The 24945-nt window shown below is 46.5% G+C and overlaps 1 protein-coding gene across 1 annotated transcript in view; it reads right to left on the reverse strand.

Moving 5' to 3' along the window:
- Positions 1-22045, reverse strand: part of FBXL19 (F-box and leucine rich repeat protein 19) — a 50345-nt gene extending 28300 nt beyond the window's left edge. Inside the window, exons 1-7 of the mRNA XM_070944388.1 lie at positions 21989-22045; positions 14029-14233; positions 11303-11446; positions 11125-11211; positions 7799-8008; positions 6062-6094; positions 1921-2061 (exon numbers count right to left, since the gene is read on the reverse strand). Coding sequence (XP_070800489.1) covers positions 1921-2061; positions 6062-6094; positions 7799-8008; positions 11125-11211; positions 11303-11446; positions 14029-14202 — 789 coding nt within the window. The 5' untranslated portion in view covers positions 14203-14233; positions 21989-22045. The remainder of the gene's footprint in view (positions 1-1920; positions 2062-6061; positions 6095-7798; positions 8009-11124; positions 11212-11302; positions 11447-14028; positions 14234-21988) is intronic.
- Between the last annotated feature and the right edge of the window lie 2900 nt (positions 22046-24945).

The raw sequence follows: 24945 nt of genomic DNA on the forward strand, positions 1-24945 counted from the left end.
CTCCTCTCATAACCCCCTGGCTGGCTGTGGCTGAGCAGGGAGTGTGCGCATGCGCAGAGAGACCCTCCTTAAGCGAGCCGCTGCCCGCCCCATGCACACCTTTCCTGAGCTTTGGCGCTCATTTGAGGAGGGTCTCCCCACCCCATGCGCAGCTCCTGGCTCAGCCACAGCTGTCCTGGGCATCCTGAGAGGAGAAGGGGGAAGAGGGTTGCCGGAGAGTGCAGGAGCGAAGCTGCCCTGTACCTGTCTTCACGCCACATTGCTGCTGCTACAGACGACCTCCCATCGTCCCGTGCGCTCCCACAGAGAGGGCCTCCTCGGGGTGCCATCAGCCAATCAATGTAGGCTGGTGACCCCCAGGGGGAGGGCCTTCTCTGTGGGGGCACCTACCCTCTGGAATCAGCTGCCCCCAGAGATAAGGAGAATCCAAGACCTCGGTGCCTTCCGCCGTGCCTTTAAAACTTTCTTTTTTCAGCAAGCTGGGCTGGCTTAACATATTTTTTAACATATTTTTAATTTTTTAATTGGTTTGTTATCTTAAATTGGGGCCAAATTAATATATATCCTTTTAATTGTTTTTAATGTTTGTATTGTATGTTTTTATCTGGATGTACACCGCCCTGAGTCCCTCGGGAGAAGGTGCGGTATATAAATTCGAAATAAAATAAAATAAAATAAAAATAAATTTGCACATAAGGCAGCCTTCACTTCCTGCCACTTCAGGCTGGAGTCTCCCTGCGCATGCGAACGCTCCCGGCTCAACCACAGCCAGCCAGGAAGTTACGAGAGGAGAAGGGAGGAGGAGGACGGTCACCTGAAGGGAGGGGGGAGAGACACAGAGAGAGACATATACAGAGTGATACGTAGAGAGGGGATGAGAGAGGGGAAGAGAGGGAGTGGGAGAGATACAGAGGGAGAGAGACACAGAGGGGGGAGATAGGGAGAGGGGGAGAGAGACATAGTTTTGTGGCTGGGTAGGCGTGGCTAGGTGGTCATGTGACTGGATGGGAGTGAGTGACATCGAGTTGGCCACGCCCACCCAGGTTTTGTGGCTCCTGGTGTTTTTTTTCTGTAGGAAACGGGCCCAAGTGGCTCTTTGAGTGTTTAAGGTTGCCGACCCCTGTACTAGGCCAATCCAAGGCAAGGAGGAATAATAAACAGAGGGCAACTCTGAGCGGAGACTACCAACCCCTCTTTTTAGGCAATACTGCAAAGCAAACCTTTGGGTGCCAAACGCACACTCTTACATGATGCGAGACAAGGAATGATCACAGGTGGACTAAGGTCACAAAAACACATGTGCCCTCAAACACTGAAGGTTGCCCAGCCTGGTAGACAAGCGGACATTTGCAAAGGGGGAAGGGGGCAATTTGGAAGAATACGAGTGGCCCACATCTGCTCTGTCTAGTCTTTCCCTGCTACTCATGAGCCCAAACATTTCCTTTCTGTTGACACGGTCAAGCAGCTGAGCTGTATCCCCACTTCTTCAGAAGCCGTTCAGGCTAAAACCTGCTTTCAAAGTTATGAATCATTGCAATTAATTAACTAGAGTTTGCTTTTATAAATTTTACCTGGTTAGGTTTGCCTGACTTGCTGTGCCAACGCAAAATGAACTGGACTGTGATTTAAAGCAGGGATCCCCAACCCCTGGGCTGTGGAGCAGCACCGGTCCCAGGCATGCCAAAAACCAGGCCATGCAAACAAGCAAAGCCCCATCCGTGCATGCAAAACAACGCTCCCTCCAGTCTGTGGAAAAACCTCTCTTCATGGAACCAGTGCCTAGCACCCAAAATATTGGCTTAGAGCACTGTGTAAATACAGCTAACCTCTCTTGCCCCAGATTTACCAAGGTTTTAAGTAAGGGCACAGTTTGTCCCAGGGGCGTGAGCTGATCCCCTCCCTCTCTCCCTCCCTGCTCACCTCTAAGTCACTGGCTGTGATCTGGCTCAGGTGAATAGACGGGTGGGAGATGGCCCCCTTCACCTCGAAGTCACCGCTGCCCATGCAGCTCCAGGTCTGCATGGAATCCAATTTGTTTCCATCAAGTGGTTGCTCAGTGCCCTGAAAACAAAAAAGTGCACAAGTGAAATGGGCTGTGGGAAGGAAAAAAAAAAAAGCAGGTGGAAAGATGAGAGGTGCCAGTCAGCTTCTTACACACAGCTGCCTTTTTTTTAAGAGCACCCCGTTCCATCAGCCACTTGGCAAAGCTTGACGCAGCAGCTGCCAAAAAGAGCACTCACCCTGCAATGGTACCCAGGACGGAGTCAGGGGACCCCTGATGGCCCTTGAGGGTTGTGCAGATTGCTTCTGATGCAAGCGCCCAAATAAAAAGACATCTTTTGATGACTCAGTTCTTGGGAAAAGGGCCAAAGTTTCAAAAAAAGAATTGGCAACAAGATGCCAGCCATTACTTAATAAGTAATTATTTACACGATCTTACCTGGTGGAGATGGTGGCGGTGAAGCGTCGCTACTTCTCCACCCTCATCGCGTCTGCAGATAATCGCCCAGCTGCCCTGTTTAGGGTGTCCCACTCCCTCTTGAATCAGAGGGCAGGGGAGGACCCTTTGCGAGGGCGGGCCGAGTTTAGTCAGCATCTGCTGGACAAGATCGCTCAGATTCGGGACGGCTTGGACTCTGACTGGGCAGGGTCAGACGGTGGGGAGGCGGCGGGTCTTGTTATTTGTGGGGAGTTCAATCCTGTTACCCCTGAGGAAGTGGACAGGATCATGAGGAAGCTGAGTGCGACCACGTGTATATTGGACCCATGTCCCTCATGGCTGGTTTATTCAGCTAGGGAGGTGACACGTGACTGGATACAGACAGTGATAACTGCTTCCTTGGGTGAGGGTAGCTTTCCTGCCGCCTTGAAGGAGGCGGTGGTTAGGCCCCTCTTCAAGAAACCTGCCTTGGATCCAGCTACTTTGAGCAACTTCCGTCCGGTCTCCAACCTTCGCTTCCTTGCGAAGGTTGTTGAGAGTGTGGTGGCACGTCAGCTCCCGGTGGCCCTGGATGAAGCGGAGTACCTAGATCCGTGCCAATCAGGTTTCAGGCCCGGATACAGCACGGAGACGGCATTGGTCGCGCTGGTAGATGATCTCTGGAGGGCTCGGGACAGAGGTCATTCCTCTGTTCTGGTCCTATTAGATCTTTCGGCGGCTTTCGATACCATCAACCATGGTATCCTGCTGCGACGCCTCGAGGGGTTAGGAGTGGGAGGCACTGTTTTATGGTGGTTCTCCTCTTACCTCTCAGGTTGTACGCAAGCGGTGTTGGCGGGGGGGCAGAGGTCGGCCATGAGGCCCCTCACTTGTGGGGTGCCCCAGGGGTTGGTCCTCTCGCCTCTTCTGTTCAACATTTATATGAAGCCGCTGGGAGAGATCATCCGTGGTTTCGGGGTGAGGTATCATCAGTATGCTGATGATACCCAACTTTTCATATCCACCCCGAACCAGCCCAGTGATGCCCTCGACGTGATGTCCCGGTGCCTGGAAGCGGTACGGGTCTGGATGGGGAGGAACAGGCTTCAGCTCAACCCTGCCAAGACCGAGTGGCTGTGGATACCGGCATTTCAGTCCGATCAAGAGGTTCCATCTTTGGCTATAGGGGGCGAGGTGTTACCCCCTGTAGACAGGGCACGCAACTTGGGTGTCCTCCTGGACTCACAGTTGAGCTTAGAAGATCATATAACAACCGTGACCAGGGGGGCATTTGCCCAGGTTCGCCTGGTGCGCCAGTTGAGCCCCTATTTGGACCGGGATGCCCTTCGCACAGTTACTCATGCGCTAGTCACCTCCCGTATTGACTACTGCAATGCTCTCTACTTGGGGCTGCCCTTGAAAACCACTCGGAGGCTTCAGCTGGTGCAGAATGCGGCCGCGCGGGTTGTGATGGGAGGATCCCAATACACCCATGTTACACCTCTCCAGCGCTACTTGCATTGGCTGCCGGTTGCCCTCCGGGTGAGATTCAAGGTGCTGGTGATGACCTATAAAGCCCTACATGGCTTAGGCCAGTGATGGCTAACCTTTTTGCCGTTGCGTGCCAAAAGCGGGGGGAGCGTGGTGGGTCTTGGGTGCGTGTGCCCACATCCATAATTCAATGCGCTCCGCCCTCCCATGCATGCGCACGTGACCCCCCCACACTTCCCCCTGCTTTTGGCATGTGATGGCCCGGTGGGCCTGGTAGGCCCGTTTTCCCCCCCTCCCCAGGCTCCAGAGGCTTTCTAGGAGCCTGGGGAGGGCAAAAACAGCCTTCCCCATCCTCCTGGTGGCCTTCCGGAGGGCAGAAACAGCCAGTTTCCTGACTTCCGGTGGGACTGGAAGGCGTGAAAATCAGTTGGTCGGTGCATGCATGTGTGCTGGAGCTGAGCTAGGGCAACACTCGCGTGCCCACCAATATGGCTCCGTGTGCCACCTGTGGCACCTGTGCCATAGGTTCACCATCACGGGCTTAGGCCCAGGATATCTGTCGGACCATCTGCAACCAGCAACAGCTCCCCATCGTCCGGTGTGTTCTCACAGGGAGGGCCTGCTCCGGGTGCTGTCGGCTAGACAATGTTGGCTGGCAACCCCCTGAGGTAGAGCTTTCTCTGTGGGCGCACCCACCCTTTGGAATCAACTCCCCCAGGGGCTCCAGTTGGTCCCTGACCTTCGCACTTTCCGCCGCGAACTAAAAACGTGGCTGTTTAAATTGCCCAGCCTGGACTGATGGGGTTTTGATTTTTAATGCATTTAATATGTATTTTAACATGTTTCTTACTTGGATTGAGATTGTATATCTTAATTGTTGTGAGCCGCCCTGAGTCCTATGGAGATAGGGCGGCATATAAATCTAATTAAAATAAATAAAATAAAATAAAATAAAAAAGTAAATAGGATGGGAGGGCCTTCTGGATGCCATGAGGGTAAATATCACTCTGGCAATGATCTGCCTGGAGCAGAACCACACCATACTGCAGTCTTCCTCAGCTTCCAGACATACAGGTAGTCTTCAACTTACGACCACAATTGAGCCCAAAATTTATGTTGCTGAGTGAGAAATTTATTCAGTGAGTTTTGCCCCATTTTATGACTTCTCTCACCACGTTTGGTAAGTGAATCACTACACTTAATAAATTAGTAACACCATTGTTAAAGTCAACCTGGTTTCCCCCTTGACTTTGCTTGTCAGAAGTGTGCAACTGGTGATCACATGACCCCTGGGACACTGACCGTCATAAATGTGAGTCAGTTGTCAAACATCCAAATGTAAATCACGTGACCATGGGGATGCTGCAATGATGATAAGTGTGAAAAATGATCATAAGTCCCTTTTCAGTGCTGTTGTAACTTCGAATGGTCACTAAGTGAACTGTTGTTAAGTTGAGGACTACCTGTATTTAATTCCTGTTTTTATTAGTCCCAACAAGTTGAGGCACTGAACAATATGTAAATGGAAAGCTGATGAACGTTATCTAAGCACATCCTGTACATGTAGTCCTCAATTTACAACCAATTGTTTAGTGACCGAACTTACAACGGCACTGGAAAAAAAGGGACTTTTCACACTTACAACTGTTGCAGCATCCCTGTGGTCACATGATCAAACTTTGGATGCTTGGCAACTGACATGTATTTATGACGGTTGCAGTGCCCCAGGGTCACATGATCATGTTTTGTGACCTGACAAGCAAAGTCAATGGGGAAACCAGATTCACTTAATAACCGTGTGACTAACTTATCAAGAACGGTGATTCACTTAACAACTGTGGCAAGAAAGGTTGTAAAATGGGGCAAAACTCAAACAACAACTGTCTTGCTTAGAAACAAAAAAACTGTGGTCATAAGTCAAGGTCTACCTGTATAGACAGTCTTGTGAGCTACACTGCTGGAGGACAGAGGATCCCCAGATGGATCCATGACCTGTCTGGCTCTTGCATTAGGGAAATTCTTCCTCCATTTCTTTCTTTCTTCTTCTTTCTTTCTTCTTCTTTCTTTCTCCTTCCTCTCCCTTGGCATCTTATCCACGGGCCCTTCTTGCATAATGAAATCCAGCCAGGTGAGAAAAACCAAACCACTCACCTTTTTCAAATGTTTTTCCCGGGTACCTTTCAACTGGAAAGAGAGAGAAAGAAGACTGTGAGAACCAGAGCATGTTACTTAAAATAAGCTCTTCCGATATCAAAAGTAAGGAATTTGGGGTTGAGAATATTGTAAAAAAAAAAACCTGGAGAGCCAAATTAAGCACTTAAAAAGTTCAGAGATCCAGAATGTCTTTCCACTGACTGGGAAATTCTGGGAGTTTAAAGGTCCATGAGTCTTAAAGTTGCCAAGTTGTACACCCGATTTAGTGCACAGGCAAAAAAGTATGACTTCCTAATACATCTTTTTTGGAGTTGTCAGAGCTTTCCAAGAATGGAAGTGAGCAAAACAATCTGGAAAACTGGAATCCTTGTCTCACCATTTTTGTTGGACTGTGACCCTCAGCATGTTGCATAAAGCCCAGGATGGCTCTCAAATCCACAGCATTTAACACACCCTTAATCCAGAGAGTCCCACTTTAAGACTGGAGTGGAGAGAGGTGTAGTTTGTACAAGAAATACAAACTGGAATAGTGCATTGTGGGTAGAGGCAGTAAATCATAAGGCAGGACTAAATATAACCCCTGGTGTAGTTAACATGATTCCTTCAGAGAATCAGAAAGTTTCACTTGATCATCAACTTTGGTAGCAGTAATACAAAGACCGCAAATTAGGATCTAGCCATGTGATCTCTATGGGTCCATCACCCATAGAAGGAACATCCATGCTCCCCAACAGCAACATGTGGCTCACCAAGGTATAACAGGTGAGGTCAGAAAAACTTAGTAGTAGCCAAGATGCCCAAATGTTATTTATTAACAGTTACTTGTATGCTGCCTATTCAGGTTGCAATAAAACAACAGGAGCATTGCTAAAACCAGTTAACAACCAACACCATAACAACTTTTGTTGCCCAAGCCAACAGATCTCCCCCAACAAAAATGCTATCCACCCCGCCCCCAAAGCTTTGTAGAAAATCATAGCCTTAACTGCTTTGCTAATTAATAGTCTCAGTTGGAACAGGGAGGGGAAAATAATTTAATTGGGATCAACTAACAGATGTCAAGAACTTTTGGAAGGGGAGCAGGGTAGACACAATAATGATAAAAAAGTGACATCATTAGGAGGCATGGGGTGTGGGAGACAAAGGGACAAGAACAAAGCTTTGATTCTTCAAAGCCTCCTTGCGATGGCCCTGGAGCCTATCAGGCACAGATCTGATGGGTAAAAAAAGTGGGGGATTTTTGGACTACACGGAAAAAGAGAGAGAGTTGAAGGAGAGCTAAACAGGTCAAACAAAATTACTTTGCCGTAACGAAGAATGAAATGATTGGAAGAGACCACCACAAAATGCAATGGAGGTTACCCAACTGAGGTGAAGTGGTTAGACATCCATGCTGAAGGTTGGGCCTATCAAACACATGACTGATGACTGCTTTTATACCCCTCTTGTAAGTCTGCTGAGATCATCTGGCTGACCAGCATGAGAAATAAAACCTTTGGATAGTCTAGGAAGAATCTTCTTGGCAGCTTCCCTGCTCCACTGGACGGTTTGGAGGACACTGCCCATCCTCTCTAGCCAACATACCCAGGCTGAGGAAATGGCTAGTCTCACATGTCAAGAGGGTTTTAAGCTTGCCCAACAAAGGCAGATCGAGTAGGCTAAAGCGTGAGAAGGATCCCGGCCTTGCAGACACATGGGGCCTGACAGTCATAGGCTGAGCCTGTGGCCATTCACCTTCTTCTTGGGTCCCGTCTCGGGGGCTGGGAGCTCCTTTTTGCGCTTGTGAGCACCCGTCTGGATCGGACTCTCCTCAGAGGGCGGCAGGGGCAATGGCGGTGCTGGTGGAAACTTCTTCTTGTTCTGAACAGGCTCATCAGTCAGCTTCCACCGGACCCCTTCCTCACCATTGTCCGAACGCCGCTTCCCTGTGCCATCCCCCGAATCCTGAGAGGGTGGACAGAAGAGAGGCAGAAACAGGCTCACATGCTGTGCGTAGATTCTCATTTTTCCACCACTTTTTGCTGAATAAGCCACAAGAAGGATGCCTTCACTGGGCATGCTCAGTCAAAATCAAACAACTGTATAATGGCTTAACCCAGGGGTCCCCAACCCCCGATCCGTGGACCGGCACCAGTCCACGGCATGCCAGAAACCAGTCAGTGCAAACAAGGGATGCAGGCAGGACACGAAATCACGCCTCCTCCGGTCTGTGGAAAAACCTCTCTCCACAGAACCAGTCCCTGGTGCCCAAAAGGTTGGGGGCCGCTGGCTTAACCCAACCTGTCCAATCCTCACCAATGCTTTCAGGACATGAAAACACTGCTCGGAGGCAGGGCTGAGGAAAGCAAGCCAGATAGGGATTTTCTGGACAGCACAGAAACGGAGCCAACCAAATTATTTGGCCCTAAGCAGAGAGGTGTATCTTAGAGACCGTCCTCATCCTTACAGGTAGTCCTTGACTTATGACTGTAATTGAGCCTTGGATCAGTCGTAAGTTATACATGACTGACCCCATTTGATATTTTTTGTTGGGTTCATTAAGCAACTATGATTGTTAAGTGAACTCATTGTCTGCAATGGGTGGGTTTTTTGCCAGAAACCTGAAATAAACACTGGTTTCCAGCAAAAAAAAAAAAGCCATAAATCATGGTCACGTGACTGCAAGATGCTGCAAATGGCCATTGTGGGTAGAGGCAGAAAGCGTCCAAAATGCAATCACATAACTGTGGAGAGGAAGGTTGGTAGCCATAAGAACCTTTTTTGGGGGGGGGTCCTTCGTAACTTTGAACAGTTGCTAAGCAACCAGTCATAAGTAGAGGACTACTTATCTTAGCTAGAGAATTATTCTTCATCAGTAGTCCTCTACTTATGACTATAGAAAAAGGGTGTCAATCCAAGGTGTGGGTGTTACTAATTAGAGCACAAAATAAGAAAAAAAAAAACTCTAGGAGACCCAACTGGGTCCTCCTATGTCTCCCCCTCCTACTTTGCCCTGGCTTCAGAGCAAATGACCCTGTAGGGCAGTGGTTCTCAACCTTCCTAATGCCGCGACCCTTTAATACAGTTCCTCATGTTTGGTGACCCCCAACCAGGGGTGGGTTCTAAAATTTTTTACTATCGGTTCTGTGGGCGTGGCTTATTTTGCAGGCATGGCTTGGAGGTCATGTGACTGGGTGGGCGTGCCTAGCTGGTCATGTGACCGGGTGGCCATGGCTATGTGTATAGGGACTACTCAGAGGGCTGAAAAAAGTCATTTCTGACAGGTCCTCGCACTTTTGACTGGTCCTCACACTTATGACCATCCTCACATTTATGCCCGTGCAGCATTCTTAACAACCATGTCACTCATTTCACAACTGCTTCTCTTCACCATGGTGACAAGATAGGGCAAAAACGTAAAATGTGAGGACAGTCGTAAGTTCGAGGACTGGTCAAAAGTGCGAGGACCAGTCAAAAATAACTATTTCAGCCCTCTGAGTAGTCCATATGCATAAAAGGATACAGCAATAGAGAGGGATGAAGGAAGGGAAGGGAAATTAGAGTAGGAGGGAGGGTAAGAGAGGGAGGAAGAGAGGAGGAGAAGGAGAAAGGAAGAGGAAGTAGGGAGGAGAAGAAGAGGGGGAGGAAGAGAAAGTAAGAAGGAAAGAAAAGAGAGAGGTGGTAGGTTTGAGGAGAAAGATTGCTGTACAATAAAAAAGATGAAAGGGAAGAAAACCAACCCCAAACAAATATAAAGATATTAAGATAAAGAATGAATTGTTAAACTTTAAAGAATAAAAGAGAACAAATATGAATAAATAGCAATAATTAGAAACACACATACAAACATACAATGTATTTTCTTTGAACAGAGTATTTGGCCGGTTCACAAATTTAACCAGTGTTTAGTCATTTCAATTAAATTTACAATTTCTATATTTCCTTTTTGCCATATTGATTCCTCATCTATTTTTTAAAAAAACCAATATTACCCTTCATCCTCATCTCTAATCTTAATCAAATTCAATTTTTCCCTTCTATTCTATATTATACCCCTTCGCATTGTCAATTTTTATATCCATCCTCACATTGGTTAATTATGTAATTATGTAATACAGTTGTTTAATACAAATTCAACATTTTAATATAAATCAATTAGTTAAATAACTCTTTTTTGTATATCAATATGAACATGAATATTCCAATTATTTCCATGCAATCCAATTTCTTACAAATTAATTATATTTACCAATAATAAACCAAATAATTTCCCCCATACATTCCTCCAAACCACAACTTAACCATTTCTGCTTTCAACACAATATACAATTAATAGTATCTCAAATATTACAATTCCCTAGTTAAATAGAGCTTTTTTTCTTTTGTGTTTTAAAATCTTGAACTCTCCTCTTTTGCCCTAAATTTCCCATTGTTTGCAGTTTTGCACCTACCTTTTTTGGTGAGGAAAAAGAAAAAGAAATCTCTCTCTGCCTCATTTTGTCACGTTGCAACAAAGACCCTGCTTTACTTTCAGTTTCGTTTTTCAGCATAGCTAGGGGGGGAAAAATCTGCTCCTCTCTTTGCAGCTAGCAACAGAACCCTCCGCAAAACAGCTGAGAGCAAATCAGCTGAGAGTCCAAGGCTGATCAAATCTACTTATGGTCATTAACCTATGCTGAAAGGGGCTGTTATTTTCTATTTTTGCAGGCACCGGTCTTCTCATTTGTTTTCTTTTAACACTGATCAGATGTAGGGCGGCCCTTTGAAGCCCCGCGGCAAGAATTTAAACAGGTTTTTTTCCTCTAGCCATCAGCTGGGACTCAGGAGGCAGCAATAGATTGGGAGTGGGTGGGGTAAGCGAACGGCCGGCGATCCAACAGAGCAGAGTGAGGGTGAGTGAAGGCGTGGGGAGGCGAGAGAGGGCTTTGGTGACCCCTGTGAAATGGCCGTTCGACCCCCAAAGGGGTCGCGACCACCAGGTTGAGAACCGCTGCTGTAGGGGCTTCTACCCCACCAACTCTTTGATTCTCCCTTCTCTAGGATGCCCACCCGCCCACCCACCCACCCACCAAACCACATACTTTCATTGATTTGCCTTCTCTCTTGCACTTGGGGCATTCCCAGCAGTTTGGAATTTCGTTGTTGATGACCCCTTCAGCGATTCCCATCTGCAAAGAGAAAGACCAGTGCAGGTGAAGGGAGTGGGTGAGATACTCCTGAGCGGGGGGTGGCGACTGTGCAGTGGCTCTCCTCTCTCACCTTCAAGCAGCCTGGATGCACAATCTCGTTGCAAATGGTACACTCCATGAGTGACAGGTTGAACTTCTCCTCTTCACCCTCTACTGTGTCCTCTTTCCCGGCCTCCCCACAGACCAGGCACACGGCCGTGTGAGGTAGAACTGGCTGCAAGGAGTCAGAGGATGGAAGTCAGATGTAAGAAATGCAAAATAGCAATAGCACTTAATATACCGCTTCATAGTGCTTTACAGCCCTCTCTAAGCAGTTTACAGAGTCAGCATACCACCCCCAACAACCTGGGTCCTCATTTTACCAACCTCAGAAGGATGGAAGGCTGACTCAACTTTGAGCCTGTGAGAACTGAACTGCCGAACTGCAGTCAGCCGGCAGTCAGCATAAGTAGCCTGCAGTAATCAAGCAGGAAAGCTCTTTCTACTACCCCTACTAGACATCAATCATCTTTGGGAAGTTTCCTGGAGGCAGCTGAGTCAAGGGAGGCCAGTCAGGACACCGTCCACAAACCCTCCTTTGCCCACATTTTAGCAATGAATAAAGCTGGATTTTAAAAGCTGCACTTAAAACATTACAAATCCAAAAGGAAGGGAGCTTTTCAGTTCTCGTCTCACAGGAAGTGTTTTAAACAGGGTGCTTCCAGTTTACAATATTTTCAGTGTGAAACATTTTGCACCTCATGCTTTTAAAATACGGGACCCAGCCATAGGAAGAAATGGGACAGGATGGAAAAGGAAACAGAGGGAAGGGTTTGTAGCAGCCTAGTGGATGAAACATAACTTCGGTAACACAGATACCAGAGGGGACTACACCTAATTTTCCAGAACAACTTCATACATGCAGAAAAGGCCTTGGATGACTCAGTTACTGAGCCACACCGTCTCAGGGAAGGGGAGTTGTGTGTGAATGTTCAACAAAGAAATGGCTGCATGCAGAAAGCTAACATATGGGCACCGCCTTATCATTCTAGCTTTTTCAACACAATATGGATTGTTTATTCGCTTTGTGCAATACATCTCTGCCTTTACTTGCAGCTCTCAGCAGACGTGAAAGATGCAGAAAAAGCTAAGCATGCGCAGTATTAAACCACATCAGTCCGAAGACAAGAACTATATGGAAAAACTAATCATGTCAAGAAAACTAGTTTTAAACTCTTTGGGCAAATTAACTTTCCATGAACTTTAAATCTTTTTTTTTTAACCAGAGAAATGTATGCAAACTCTAGAATCGGAATCCCGAAGACAGTTTAGGGATGAAATGTGCATCCTTTTTCCTTATTATTTAAGCTATGGGAGAGCTGGAGGTAAAACATGTGTCTCTGTTTCTTTTCTATTCTAATTTGAGGATTCGGGAATATTTAGCCGAGGCAGATCTGGAGAGCATTTTTCTTCATCCTCAACAGGATGAGGAACCTGTGTCCTTTAAGACAAGAGGGTCTACGACAACTCGCCACAGCCAACCCACCATGGCCAACTCGCCAACTAACCGTGGGACTTCACCATGGCCAACTTGCTGTGGGACAAGACTTACATTAATATTGAAGAAATAGTGGAACAGAATCATTAAAGAAACGATGCCAAAGAAAAGAAAAAATGAAATGCGAATGACAAAAATTAAAATTATTTTTAAATTATTTTAAATAATTAAATTGAATTGAATTGTCCCGCAGTGAGTTGTCCTGTGGCAAGTTGGCCATGTCGAATTGCCCCACAGTGAGATGGTTGTGGCGGGTTGACCATGGTAAGTTGGCCGTGGTCGGTTGGCTGCGGTGAATTTTCCCATTCCGAAGACGAGATACCCCTCCTAGTAAGCTTCACCAAGTCGACTGATCTGAAGAGCTGTGGTGGTGCAGTGGTCAGAATGCAGTATTGCAGGCTAATGCTGCTGAATGCCAGCAGTTCAATTCTCGCTGGCTCAAGGTTAACTCAGGCTTCCAGCCTTCTGAGGTTGGTAAAATGAGGACCCAGATTGCTAGGGGCAATATGCTGACTCTGTAAACCACTTAGAGAGGGCTGTAAAGCATGGTGAAGTGGTATATAAGTCTAAGTGCTATTGTTATGCAGGAGTCGAAGAGCCATATATTGCATGCAAATAGAAATCCATGCCACGGGTGACCGTTGGCGTTGGCTGTTGTTCTGACCTAGGCTCCCTTAAAAAGCAGGAAGCAGGAATTGGTCCCAGCAAAACCTCTTTTATTTACACGACTGTAAATTACTTTCATTCACAGTCAGCAAGGTTTGTCCAAACAGTTTTTCAAAGGAATATTTCTCAACACACCTTGACTCGCTTGGCAAGCTGCCACATAACTTGTTTCCAAACGCAGAGTAAGGCAAAACTTGGCACAGAGTCTCTTAGAGTCACGAACAGAACTTTTCACTCTTGAAACTACTGAACGAATTGTTTCCTGCAAAAGCCCCCTCCCCGTTCGTTCCGCTTTTGTTTCCTATGGGAGGGGCCAATCATATCCAAGGTGTGGCTTTACTCCCAAGTCGACCCTGCTTTGAGTTGTTCTTGTCTTCCGGTAGCTCTGCGCATGCGCACACTGGGAACAGGCTCCAGCTGTTCCTCTGCTTCACTGCTGTCTATCTCCCTCTCTGCCTCTGACGCAGAGCCCTCGTCTGAGCTTTCCCCAGCCCCCAGGACTGGCCCATGTCCCTCCCCAACCTGACTGACTCTGCTGCCAGCTCTGCTGGCCGCCGGCGGGCCACAACAGCTGTCCTGCCTCTCTCACTCACCGCTGTGCACTGCCTCTGCAGGCAGGACTGCTTCATGCGTCCAGGACCCCCAAACTTCTTCATGTCCTTACAGAAATGGCACTCCCCACACTCTGATCGCAGGCACGATTTACACTTCCGGCACCGTGTCCGCCGCCGGCGAGCTCCAGCCCCTGCCCCTTTGCTGGACGACATTGGCTATGTCCCGCTTCAGCTACTCTCTGGGCTGCAAGGAGGAAAGGCAAAAGAGGCAAACCAGGCAGGTAAATATGGCACTCCAGATTGGCAAGATGAGATGGACAGTGAAGATTTTGGGGCGGGGGGAGGAGAAGGATGTGCAATACAAAAGAATCAAGATTCTCATATAAAAGTAGTCTTCAACTTACAACAGTTCATTTAGTGATTGTTCAAAGTTACGACAGCACTGAAAAAAGTGACTTATGACCATTTTTCACATTTATGACCATGGCAGCATCTCCTTGGTCACGTGTTCAAAATTGAGATGCTTGGCAACTGATTCATATTTATGATATGAATAGTCATGAGGACCCAGATTGTTGGGGGCAATATGCTATTTAGTAGACTGTCTTTGGTGTAAGCCGCCCAGAGTCCTCAGAGAGTGGGCAGCGTAGAAATATGACAAACAAACAAACAAACAAACAAACAAACAAACAAACAATAAATAAATAAATAAATAAATAAATAAATAAAAGATGGTTGCAGTGTCCTGGGGACACAGGACTATGACAAGTAAAGTCAATGGGGAAGAGCCCAGGGGTGAAATCTACTTACCTTCCCAGGAAAGGTTAACTTACTTTCCCAGTTAAAAACAGGCAGTAACAACGACCGGGCGGGTGGGTGGAGCCTTGCGCCGCCATCACTACTGGTTCTCCAAACCACCGGCTGCAATCGGAACCGGTTTGAACCGGGAGCATTTCACCCCTGGAAGAGCCACTTAATAATCATGTTAGTAACTTAACAACTGCAGTGATTCACTTAACAAGTGCAGCAAGAAAGGTCATAAAATGGGACAAAATTCACTTAACAAATGCTTAGCAATAGAAATTTTGGGCTCAATTGTAGTCCTAAGTCTAGGACTACCTGTATATGCATTAGGGAGAAAAAGAAAACACACTGTAAGGAAAAAAATGTCCTGCAATCAAAGGCACACATGATCAGCCATCACCAACACTGGGCAGAAAAAAAAATCAAAATTAAGCACAGGAAAATGAATTTGAGTTAAAAAATATTGCACCACTTTTTGATTTAAAATAATGGTTTAAAATCAGTAGTATACGTAGTTCTCGACTTACGACCATGATTGAGCCCAAAATTTATGTTGTTAAGTGAGAATTCGTTGAGTTTTGCCCTATTTTACCACATTTCTTGCCACAGTTATTAAGTGAACCACTCCAAGTGACAAGTTAGTTCCCTGGTTGTTAAGTGAAACTGGCTTCCCCATTGACTTTGCTTGTCAGAAGGTCGCAAAAGCGTATCACATGACCCTGGGACATTGCAACAGTCATAAGTACGAACCAGTTGCCAAGCATCTGAATTTTGATCAAGTGACCATGGGGATGCTGCAAAGGTTGTAACTATGAAAAATGGTCATAAGTCACTTTTTTTCAGTATCATTGTAACTTTGAACGGTCACTAAATGAACAGTTGTAAGTCGAGGGCTACCTGTACATTCCCACACAAAATAGGTGAGATGATATTAACTAGTACACTGATCCAAGAAAATTGGTTCTATGAAAAAAAGAGAGCCACATCTAGGGGGATACAGAGTTGGATGACTGGATTTAGTTCTAGCAGGGCCATTCAACAGAACTTTCAAGGGTCATTCTCAAGTTTTCAGTTGATCATACATTTATTTATTTATTTATTTATTTATTTGTTTCCATTTCTATACCGCCCTTCTCCAAATAGGACTCAGGGCGGTGAACAGCCAAAGTAAAAAACAGAGCATACAAAATTTAAAAAACAGTATTAAAATAATTAAATATTCTGGCCGTAAATTAAAACAACCCAATTTAAAACCAATTTAAAATTTAGCTCAAGCCAGCCCAGCTAGTTGAAATAAATAAGTTTTCAGGGCCCGACGAAAAATCCGGAGGTCTGTTATTATACGTAACTCCGGGGGAAGGTTATTCCAGAGGGTGGGCGCCGTCACAGAGAAGGCTCTCCCCCTGGGGGTCGCCAGCCGACATTGTCTGGCGGACGGCACCCTGAGGAGGCCCACTCTGTGCGAGCGTACTGGCCGGTGGGAGGCTATTGGTGGCAGTAGGCGGTCTCGTAAGTACCCCGGCCCTAAGCCATGGAGCGCTTTAAAGGTGGTCACCAACACCTTGAAGCGCACCCGGAAGACCACCGGGAGCCAGTGCAGCTCGCGCAGGAGAGGTGTCACATGGGAGCGCCTCGTCGCCCCCATAATCCCCCGCGCGGCCGCGTTCTGGACCAGCGGGAGCCTCCGGGTGCACCCCAGGGGGAGCCCCATGTAGAGAGCGTTGCAGTAGTCCAGGCGGGAAGTGACGAGTGCCTGAGTGACTGTGAGTAGAGAGTCCCGATCTAGAAAGGGGCGCAACTGGCGTATCAGGCGAACCTGATAAAAAGCCCCCCTGGCCACAGCCGTCAAATGATCTTCTAAAGACAGCCGTGCGTCCAGGAGGACGCCCAAGTTACCAGCCCTCTCTGTGGGAGCGAGTGATTCGCCCCCAATAGCCAGCGATGGCGTCAGCTGGCTATATCGGGACGCTGGAAGCCACAGCCACTCGGTCTTGGAGGGGTTGAGTCGGAGCCTGTTTCTCCCCATCCAGGCCCGCACGGCCTCCAGGCACTGGGACATCACTTCAAGGGCATCGTTGGGGTGGCCTGGGGTGGAGATGTACAGCTGGGTGTCATCAGCGTACTGATGGAACTCCACCCCGAAGCCACGGATGATCTCACCCAGCGGCTTTACATAAATGTTGAACAGAAGGGGCGAGAGGACCGACCCTTGTGGCACCCCACAAGCAAGGTGCCTCGGGGTCAACCGCTGCCCCCGTCAACACAGATTGCGACCGGTCAGAGAGGTAGGAGAACCACCGCAGAACGGTGCCCCCCACCCCCCACCCCACCAACCGGTGCAACATGATACCATGGTCGATGGTATCAAAAGCCGCTGAGAGGTCTAACAGGACCAGGATAGAGGAGCAACCCCTATCCCGAGCCCTCCAGAGATTATCCACCAACGCGAGCAATGCCGTTTCCGTGCTGTGCCCAGGCCGGAAGCTGGACTGGAGCGGGTCTAGATAGACAGCTTCATCCAGGTACCGGGGAAGCTGTTGCGCTACCACACTCTCAACAACCTTCGCAACGAAGCGAAGGTTGGAGACTGGACGATAGTTAGCCAAAACAGCCGGATCCAGAGAGGGCTTCTTGAGGAGGGGCCTCACAACCGCTTCTTTCAAAGCGGCCGGCAGGACCCCCTCACTCAAAGAAGCGTTAACAATCTTCTGGAGCCAGCCTCATGTCACCTCCCGGGAAGCCAGTACCAACCAGGAGGGACACGGGTCCAATAAACATGTGGTCGCGTTCAGCCGTCCCAGGACCCTGTCCATGTCCTCGGGAGCCACAGGATCGAACTCCCCCCAGATAACACTCTCAAGACCTGCCTCAGTCATCCCGTCCGGACATACCCAGTCAGAGGCCAGCCCTTCCCGAATCTGAGTGATTTTGTCATACATCATGAGTTGTCCACTGTCTGTGTGAACACTGAAGGTTATGCAATGAGCTCAAAGGCAGGAACTCCTGGAAAGCTAACTGGAATTTCTCTGCTATCTCAACCTTGGATAAGCTAGAACAATGTTCCTCAACCTTGGCATCTTGAAAACATCTGGCTGCGGAATTCTGGAAGTTGGAAGTCCACATATCTACAAGTTACCAAGTTTGAGAAACACTGGTTTACGAGCTAGCTAGGTGAAAACTCCTGCCTCTTTAAAGAACTCTGGCACTGCCTAATAGTTGTTTAAAAGAACACAGATTTAATCCAGTGTTTTTCAACCTTGGCAATTTTAAGATGTGTGGAGGTCAACTCCGAGAATTCCCCAGTCTTAAGGTCATACATCTTAAAGTTGCCAAGTTTGAAAAACACCGGATTAATCAAAAAGCAGAATAGGCTACTCCTTATACTGCTACATACAGTACAATGCTTATTCAGCTCTGCAACAGGAGAAAATTATCCAAACTCACTGGAAGAAACTCTCAACATGCACAGAGAAACCCTTTTCCTCTCAAGAATAACATCAAAACTTTTGTGTGTGGCTAGTTTTTTGACTGTGCCCCTCAAAAACATATTTGGATCTCAGGGATAAACCATTTTGCTAGAGCAGGAAAAAAGAGTGATTTGCTTATATAGCCTCCTAATTTCCAATATATTTTCTCTACTAGGGTACAGCTAAAATCAGAGGCAAATCTTAACCACATCATGATGGTTACAAACACAGAAAAAGTAAAAATAGATTTTTGACAGTTATTTAAAGGTCTGTTCTCCAAAGCTGAACATATCATGGCAACTGTTGTTGTCCAGGTGAGATGAATAAAATACAACCATGTTTTTCCAAAAACATGTATACAAATAGTCCTCAACTTATGACTGCAATTGAGCCCAAAATTTCTGTTGTTAAGCAAGACAGTTGTGAAGTGAATTTTGGCTCATTTCATGACTTTTGCCAGAGTTGTTAATCCTTGCAGTTGTTAAATTATGAATGTGGTTAAGTGAATTTGGCTTCCCCATTGACTTTGCTTGTCAGAAGGTCTCAAAAGCTGATCACATGACCCACGGACACTATAACCGTCACAAATATGAACCAGTTTTAAGGGCATATGATGCACGCAACTATTTGCATTTGGTTCTGACAGCCTTAGGCATAGCATCCTGAGCACCATTGGAGGCAAAATATTTGGTGCACTGTATTACATAACAATGAATATAATATGTAGCCATTGTGATTAGCAGCAGCTGACTATAAACTAGGTCCTGCCACCTTCATTAAGGGTATTATGCAAATAATGTACAGGTAGTCCTCGACATACGACCACAATTGAGCCCAAAATGTATGTTGTTAAGTGAGACATTTCTTGAGTTTTGCCCCATTTTAATGACTTTTATTGCCACATTTCTTAAGTTAATCACTGCAGTTGTTAAATTACTAACACCATTGTTAAGTGAATCTGGCTTCCCCTTTGACTCTGCTTGTCAGAAGGTCACAAAAGGTGATCACATGACCCCGGGGACACTGCAACCCTCATAAATATGAGTCAGTGGCCAAGCACCTGAATTTTGATCAAGTGACCATGGGGATGCTGCAACGGTCGTAATTGTGAAAAATGGTCATAAGTCACTTTTTTCAAGGCCGTTGCAAGTTTGAACAGTCACTAAATGAACTTTTGTAAGTCGAGGATTACCTGTAGACAAAGAGAGGAAAAAGAAAAACCTTAAAAAATGAGGTAGGCATAGTAAAAGGGAGACAACAATATGCAGTTATAAAAATGGCAGCACATCATTGCGAATTACAGAATTGCCACACCTCCAGATTGTGGAAGACTGATATAAGAACAGCTTTCTGAGAGATCTCCTGAAATGGCTAGAGAGTTGGATCTTGTTTCAACATTTATGGCGGCCAGAGACTTAGGACATTAGTGCAGTCACACCGTCACATATAGCCCTGTACATAAAGCAGTTATTGCCATCATTTCTCATCTTGTTAGGGAGTTCAGAGAGATAAACCTATACGGATTACAGACAATGTATAATAATGCTGTAGGTGGTTAAAAAGAAATTGGACTTAATCAAGACTATTTGGGAGAGATGGGCAGCTCAGAAATGTGATGATAGATAGATAGATAGATAGATAGATAGATAGATAGATAGATAGACAGACAGATAGATAGATAGATGCAATGCAATGCAATGCAATGGATCTATCATGTCAAATCAAATGATAGGGCTTTTACTTTTCTGTCTTCTCCTCTCACCACTGTAACAAAAATCACCATGGATATAGATAGATATTCTCACAGACACATTGTTTTTATGAAAGAAGCCAAAAAGAAAATAGGCCATTTTTTCCCAGGAAACAACAAACAGGAAGGAAGTAAAAGAGGACACAAGAATCTATAAAGAGCTGCTTTCTGTATTGCTTTAGAATGGTTTAGAGATATGCAGATCCTGTTTTGATTTCATATCCAAAACAGGATTCTTTCAGAAAAAAAATATCCTTGACAGCAATTATTTCAATCTTATGAGAGCCAATATAAAGAAAGTAAAAAAGAATAAATTTGTTGTGCGAATTGAGAAGAGTGATGTCCCCCAAAATCCCTAGAGCCTATTTAAAAAAAAAAAAAAAATAAGTTTTTCCGGGATATAGACATGCCAATTTAGAGGCTTAACAGTGAAACACAAATCAAAATCAAACCCAAAGCTGAGATTTATTCTAGCTCATCCAGCAAGGTTAAATGTGTAGACTTCAACTCCCAGAATTCCCCAGTCAGCATGCTGGGAGTTGAAGTCCACATATCTTATATCTGAGATTGAAAAACATTGGTCCAGACTGATTCCAAAGACATAAGAGTTTGAGTTCTACTTTCAGAAGAAGAAAGTGCAACTGAAAATGTGAAGGTGGAATTTGAGAAAAGTGTCAGGAAATTGAGACAGCGCAGACTGGCAAGGACAACAATGGAAGGGAAAAAAACAAGTGGAAATCTTGCAGATCAACCTTCAGTTAGACCCCCTGTAGACCTGTCAACCAGAAAGTCTGTGAATTATGGAATCCAAAGGCAAGACATCTAGAAGGCAAAAGTGTTCTCTGACTTTTAAAACAAATGGCAGCCTAATAGAAAAGCAATATATTTCTCACGCCTTTTTCTGTTGTTCAGAAAGATAAGAGAAGGATGGAATAATGGAAAAACAGAAATCCAGAAGGAAGTGGGCAAAGCAACTTTCCATTATCAACTGCAACTACTACAAAGGACATGCTTACATATAAAAACATCCACTGATGAGTGCATGGCTTAACCATGTAAGTAAAAAGACATAATAATTCAGGAGGCTCTCTACCACTATAACTTAGACCCGTCAAGCATCAAAGATTAGTGGCTCCGATTATGATTTTTTAAATCCTATTTTTCACATGAATAACCAACAACATTTAAGTCCTATCACCGCCAACGAACGCTATGAGGGGGACAGGAGAATACAGAATGCCACTGGTCAGGACAAAATTATTTCAGACTTTATGAGAGAAAAAAAATACAGTTGCCATTTTTAAATCCCAAACTGCTTTTTTGGTTTCTATTTAAAAAAGAAACCATGCAATTTGTCCCTTAAAATTTGTTTATTTCGCATATGGTATGGCCCTTAAAGGTATTTAACTATGAGAGGAGAGAAGGAATACAGCAAAAGAATTAACTATATTGGGGACTCATCTCATCTGAGGGTCAGAAATGAAATAAACCAGTTCCAGACTGAAAGGGAAAATAGTGAACTACTAAAATAAAATGCAAATATTGTGAAGGGGTCTGCATGTTCCATTCATCAGTATCCCAACAGAGCTGGGAAAACCTACTGATTTCTTTTAAGGAAAAGGGGGAGAGAATGAGACTCAACAATATCTACAATGAATAAATAGTTTTCTATTTCTATTTTTTTTAAAAAAAGAACTAAGTAAGTGTGTGTTGTTCTGAGGATTAACCCAGGAGAGAGTGAGACAGGTAGAAGAAGGCATATAAAAGAGAATCAATGAGGATGAATGACTCTCTCTCTCCTGCTTGAGCAACTCGTACTCATCCTACCTAACATATATACACACATTCTGTTGATGGAACATTTTGTCTCCTGCCATCATTTCACCCCACCCCTACCTCTTTCTTCCAAGCATTTAAGAGCAGGCAAAAAACTGAAAGGGAAAACAAATGTATGTATAAAGGAACCTGGCTCCGATACCTCATCACGCCCCAGCCTGGCTTCAGAGCTGACAGGCCCGGTCTTGGCAAGGGTTCCCACACACCTCAACCTGGCCTTCCATGATGCCGGTTGCTGGATTGCCCCTCAATTCTCTCCGCCAGCTGCAACCTGCTTGACACATCTTTTCTGCTTTCCCTCCCTTTGAAAAGCCTTTAAGTCAAGCTGTTTGGCTGCAGCGATCCTCCTCCACTCAATCCTTCTGGATCACGCTGCTTCCTGATGGACATAACAGGAGCCATCCTCTAAAGAGGGGCCCCTGAAACGGCACCTCCCCTCTCTTCCCTTCCTCCTCCCCCCTCTTAAAACATGAGAAATACACAGAGGCAAGAGCGTTTTACGGCTGGTAATTCCTTCCCCTGGAAATCATAGAGGAGAAACTTTGGTTCCACATTTGCCCCTGCGTACCCCAAAGCCACACTGCTCGTCCCCTCTCCTTGCTATCTCTCAGCTTGAGTCGTCTACAGAGAGGTGACCAGATCCCTTGAAAAAATACCTGGCAAAATGATACAGCCTAATCTTGGTTTCTTTATTTTTCCTTTCACGGAAGAACAACAAAAATGTAAACACTCCAGCCCAAGGTGACAGAACAGAAGCTGGAAAGGAAAGAATATCCAAGAAAACAAAACAACGAAGGAGATTAAAATGAATTAAAAAAGGAGGAAAACACAATAGTAGTTCAGGCATGGGGGGGGGGGGAGAGGCAACAGAAGCTCTAGATTCCACCCTAAGCAAAAAATGTGCAACCAGCCTGATAGCTTAACATCCCTCCCTGGTTTCTGCATCTGAGTTGTTGTGATGCTTTCACATGCTGTGTGCGTTCCTCACAATCTACCCATGTACAAATCTATATTTTGGGAAGTGGATTTGCAAAGCATGGGTAGTCCTGCTCAAAACACTGAGCTCCACGGGGTTGGAAGGAGAAGAGCTAATTAATTTGGAATGGGAAGATTAAGGTGGGGGGAGGGGAGGGGAAGGGAAGGGAGAAAGAATGTGCCCCTAAAAAAGACAGGGGTTTTATTCCTTGAAAAAAACATTATTTGGCAAAGGGGTGGGGGAGAGGGGGAAGGAGGCAGAGGAAGGATACAGACTTACCTTTGGGAAGCGCATCTAGGCACCAAAGACTCTTCCCCGTCCATCAGCACCCTCCAAGAGAAAAGATGCAGTACATCTTACAATTGTTACACATATCTACACACACAACCCAGGCAGACACTGGCAAAAAGGTGCCCGAGGATGGGAGGAGAAGCCCCCCATTCTCCTAAAACCCAAGGAAAGGCTTGGAAGTAAGGTAGGGGAGATGGGTTACTCACCTGCTATGTGACCATGGGGTGGATGGCGATTCTAATGCTGGATTTGTTGTCATGGTGGGAAGTGGGGGGGGGGGGAAGAGAGAGAGAGAGAAGAGATCCAGCCAGTTGCTAAAGGATCTGTGTGTGCGTGGGGCTCCAAGTCACCCCGCCTCCAACAAAAATGAGGAGTGGGGAGGAAAAAGGGGAAGAGGGGCGGGTCAATCTGCCCAAAGAGGCTATTACAAATTCATAGCAGCGGTCCCCCCCCCACACCTCTCCCCCTCTCCAGTTCTATCCTCCACTATTTCCTGCTTTGCCCTTGGGAGAAAACAAGGGAATATGTGAGAAGAGTCCCCCCCCCCCAGTGGAGAGGAAGCTCACACGCTGTGCCACACACACCTACTGGGGGGGACACCTCCTGCACCCCTAATTTAGGATAGAGCCTTGGCATGCCCTAGGCGGGTGCACCCTCCATTCCCCCCCTCCCCCCAGCCCTTCTGGCTTCCTCTTGACTCCTCCTCCTCTTCTGCCCACCACTGAGATTTTCCTCAGTTGCCTGAACACCCACCCTCCCCTTTTCAAATGCAGGCAAGACCACTCCCCTCGCTCTTGCTGGAGGTGGAAGGAGGAGGGGGCTCTGCCCTTTCTGGCTTCTTCCTCCAACTACATCTCCCTTCACTTTGCAGCAGGAAGGGGAGGGGGGTCTGAAGCTGCGCCCCCTCCCCAATGAACAGCTCACAGCCCGTCCTCCTTTTCAATTAAGAGCTCATCTAGGGCATGGCTGGTTCTCCTCCTCCCCAGAAAGAGTCCTCCCCCCTCCAAAGCAATGCCAAGGATTTTTTTGCGGGGAGGGGGTCTGTTCACCTTGCGAGACCCGGCGGGATGGGGGCTCTCTCAGCTCGCCCCCCCCGCTCCTTCCCTCAAGGGGGCTCTGCGCTGCCCGGCTGTCCCTCCCCCCACATAAGAGAGGGTTTTAAACCCCCCCCCCTCCAGGTTGGCAAATCGGGGAGTGGGCTTCAGACCCCGCCACAACTCCAAGAGGAGAGATCGAGGCTCCACGGTCTTGGCGGGGCCCCCTTCTCCCTTCTCTCTCATTCTCTCCCCTTCCTCCCTTCTCTTTTCGCACTCACTCACTCACTCGCGCATACTGATACACACATTTCCGCATACACACACATATACACAAAACCATCATGGCGGCCCTAGGAAGCCTAAAAGGGAACACTCGTCGCACGCGGGCTGATGTGAATGGTAGTTTTTTCGACCCGGCCTGACACATCCGGCTCTATCAGCGCTGGAGAGAAATAGGGACTACAGTTAATATGGCAGGCAAAGATTCCGCGCAATGCAGTATGGGGAGTGTGGCTTTATTTTCTGGCTCAACGCCTTGGGTGCCTTAGTTACTATGGTCAAAAGAGGTGTTTTAGACTACAGCTGGGATGGTAGGCGGCTGCTGGAACGACACTGCTTCATGGGAAGGGTAGTTTTGCTTACCCACCGTATCGTATTTCGTATTGCGTCTTGATTTCAAAGCGAAGTATTTGGACTCCATGTAAGATGGCCACTAAGCATCATGGAAATGTAGTTCTCTCTTCACGGCCAGTTCCTTCCTATCTTTATACCATTAGTTCCTAAAACCTCAAGGAG

Source organism: Pituophis catenifer, unplaced genomic scaffold, assembly GCF_029215685.1.
Source record: "Pituophis catenifer annectens isolate HBS135680 unplaced genomic scaffold, rPitCat1.0.hap2 SCAF_5, whole genome shotgun sequence".
Taxonomy (NCBI): Eukaryota; Metazoa; Chordata; class Lepidosauria; order Squamata; family Colubridae; genus Pituophis; species Pituophis catenifer.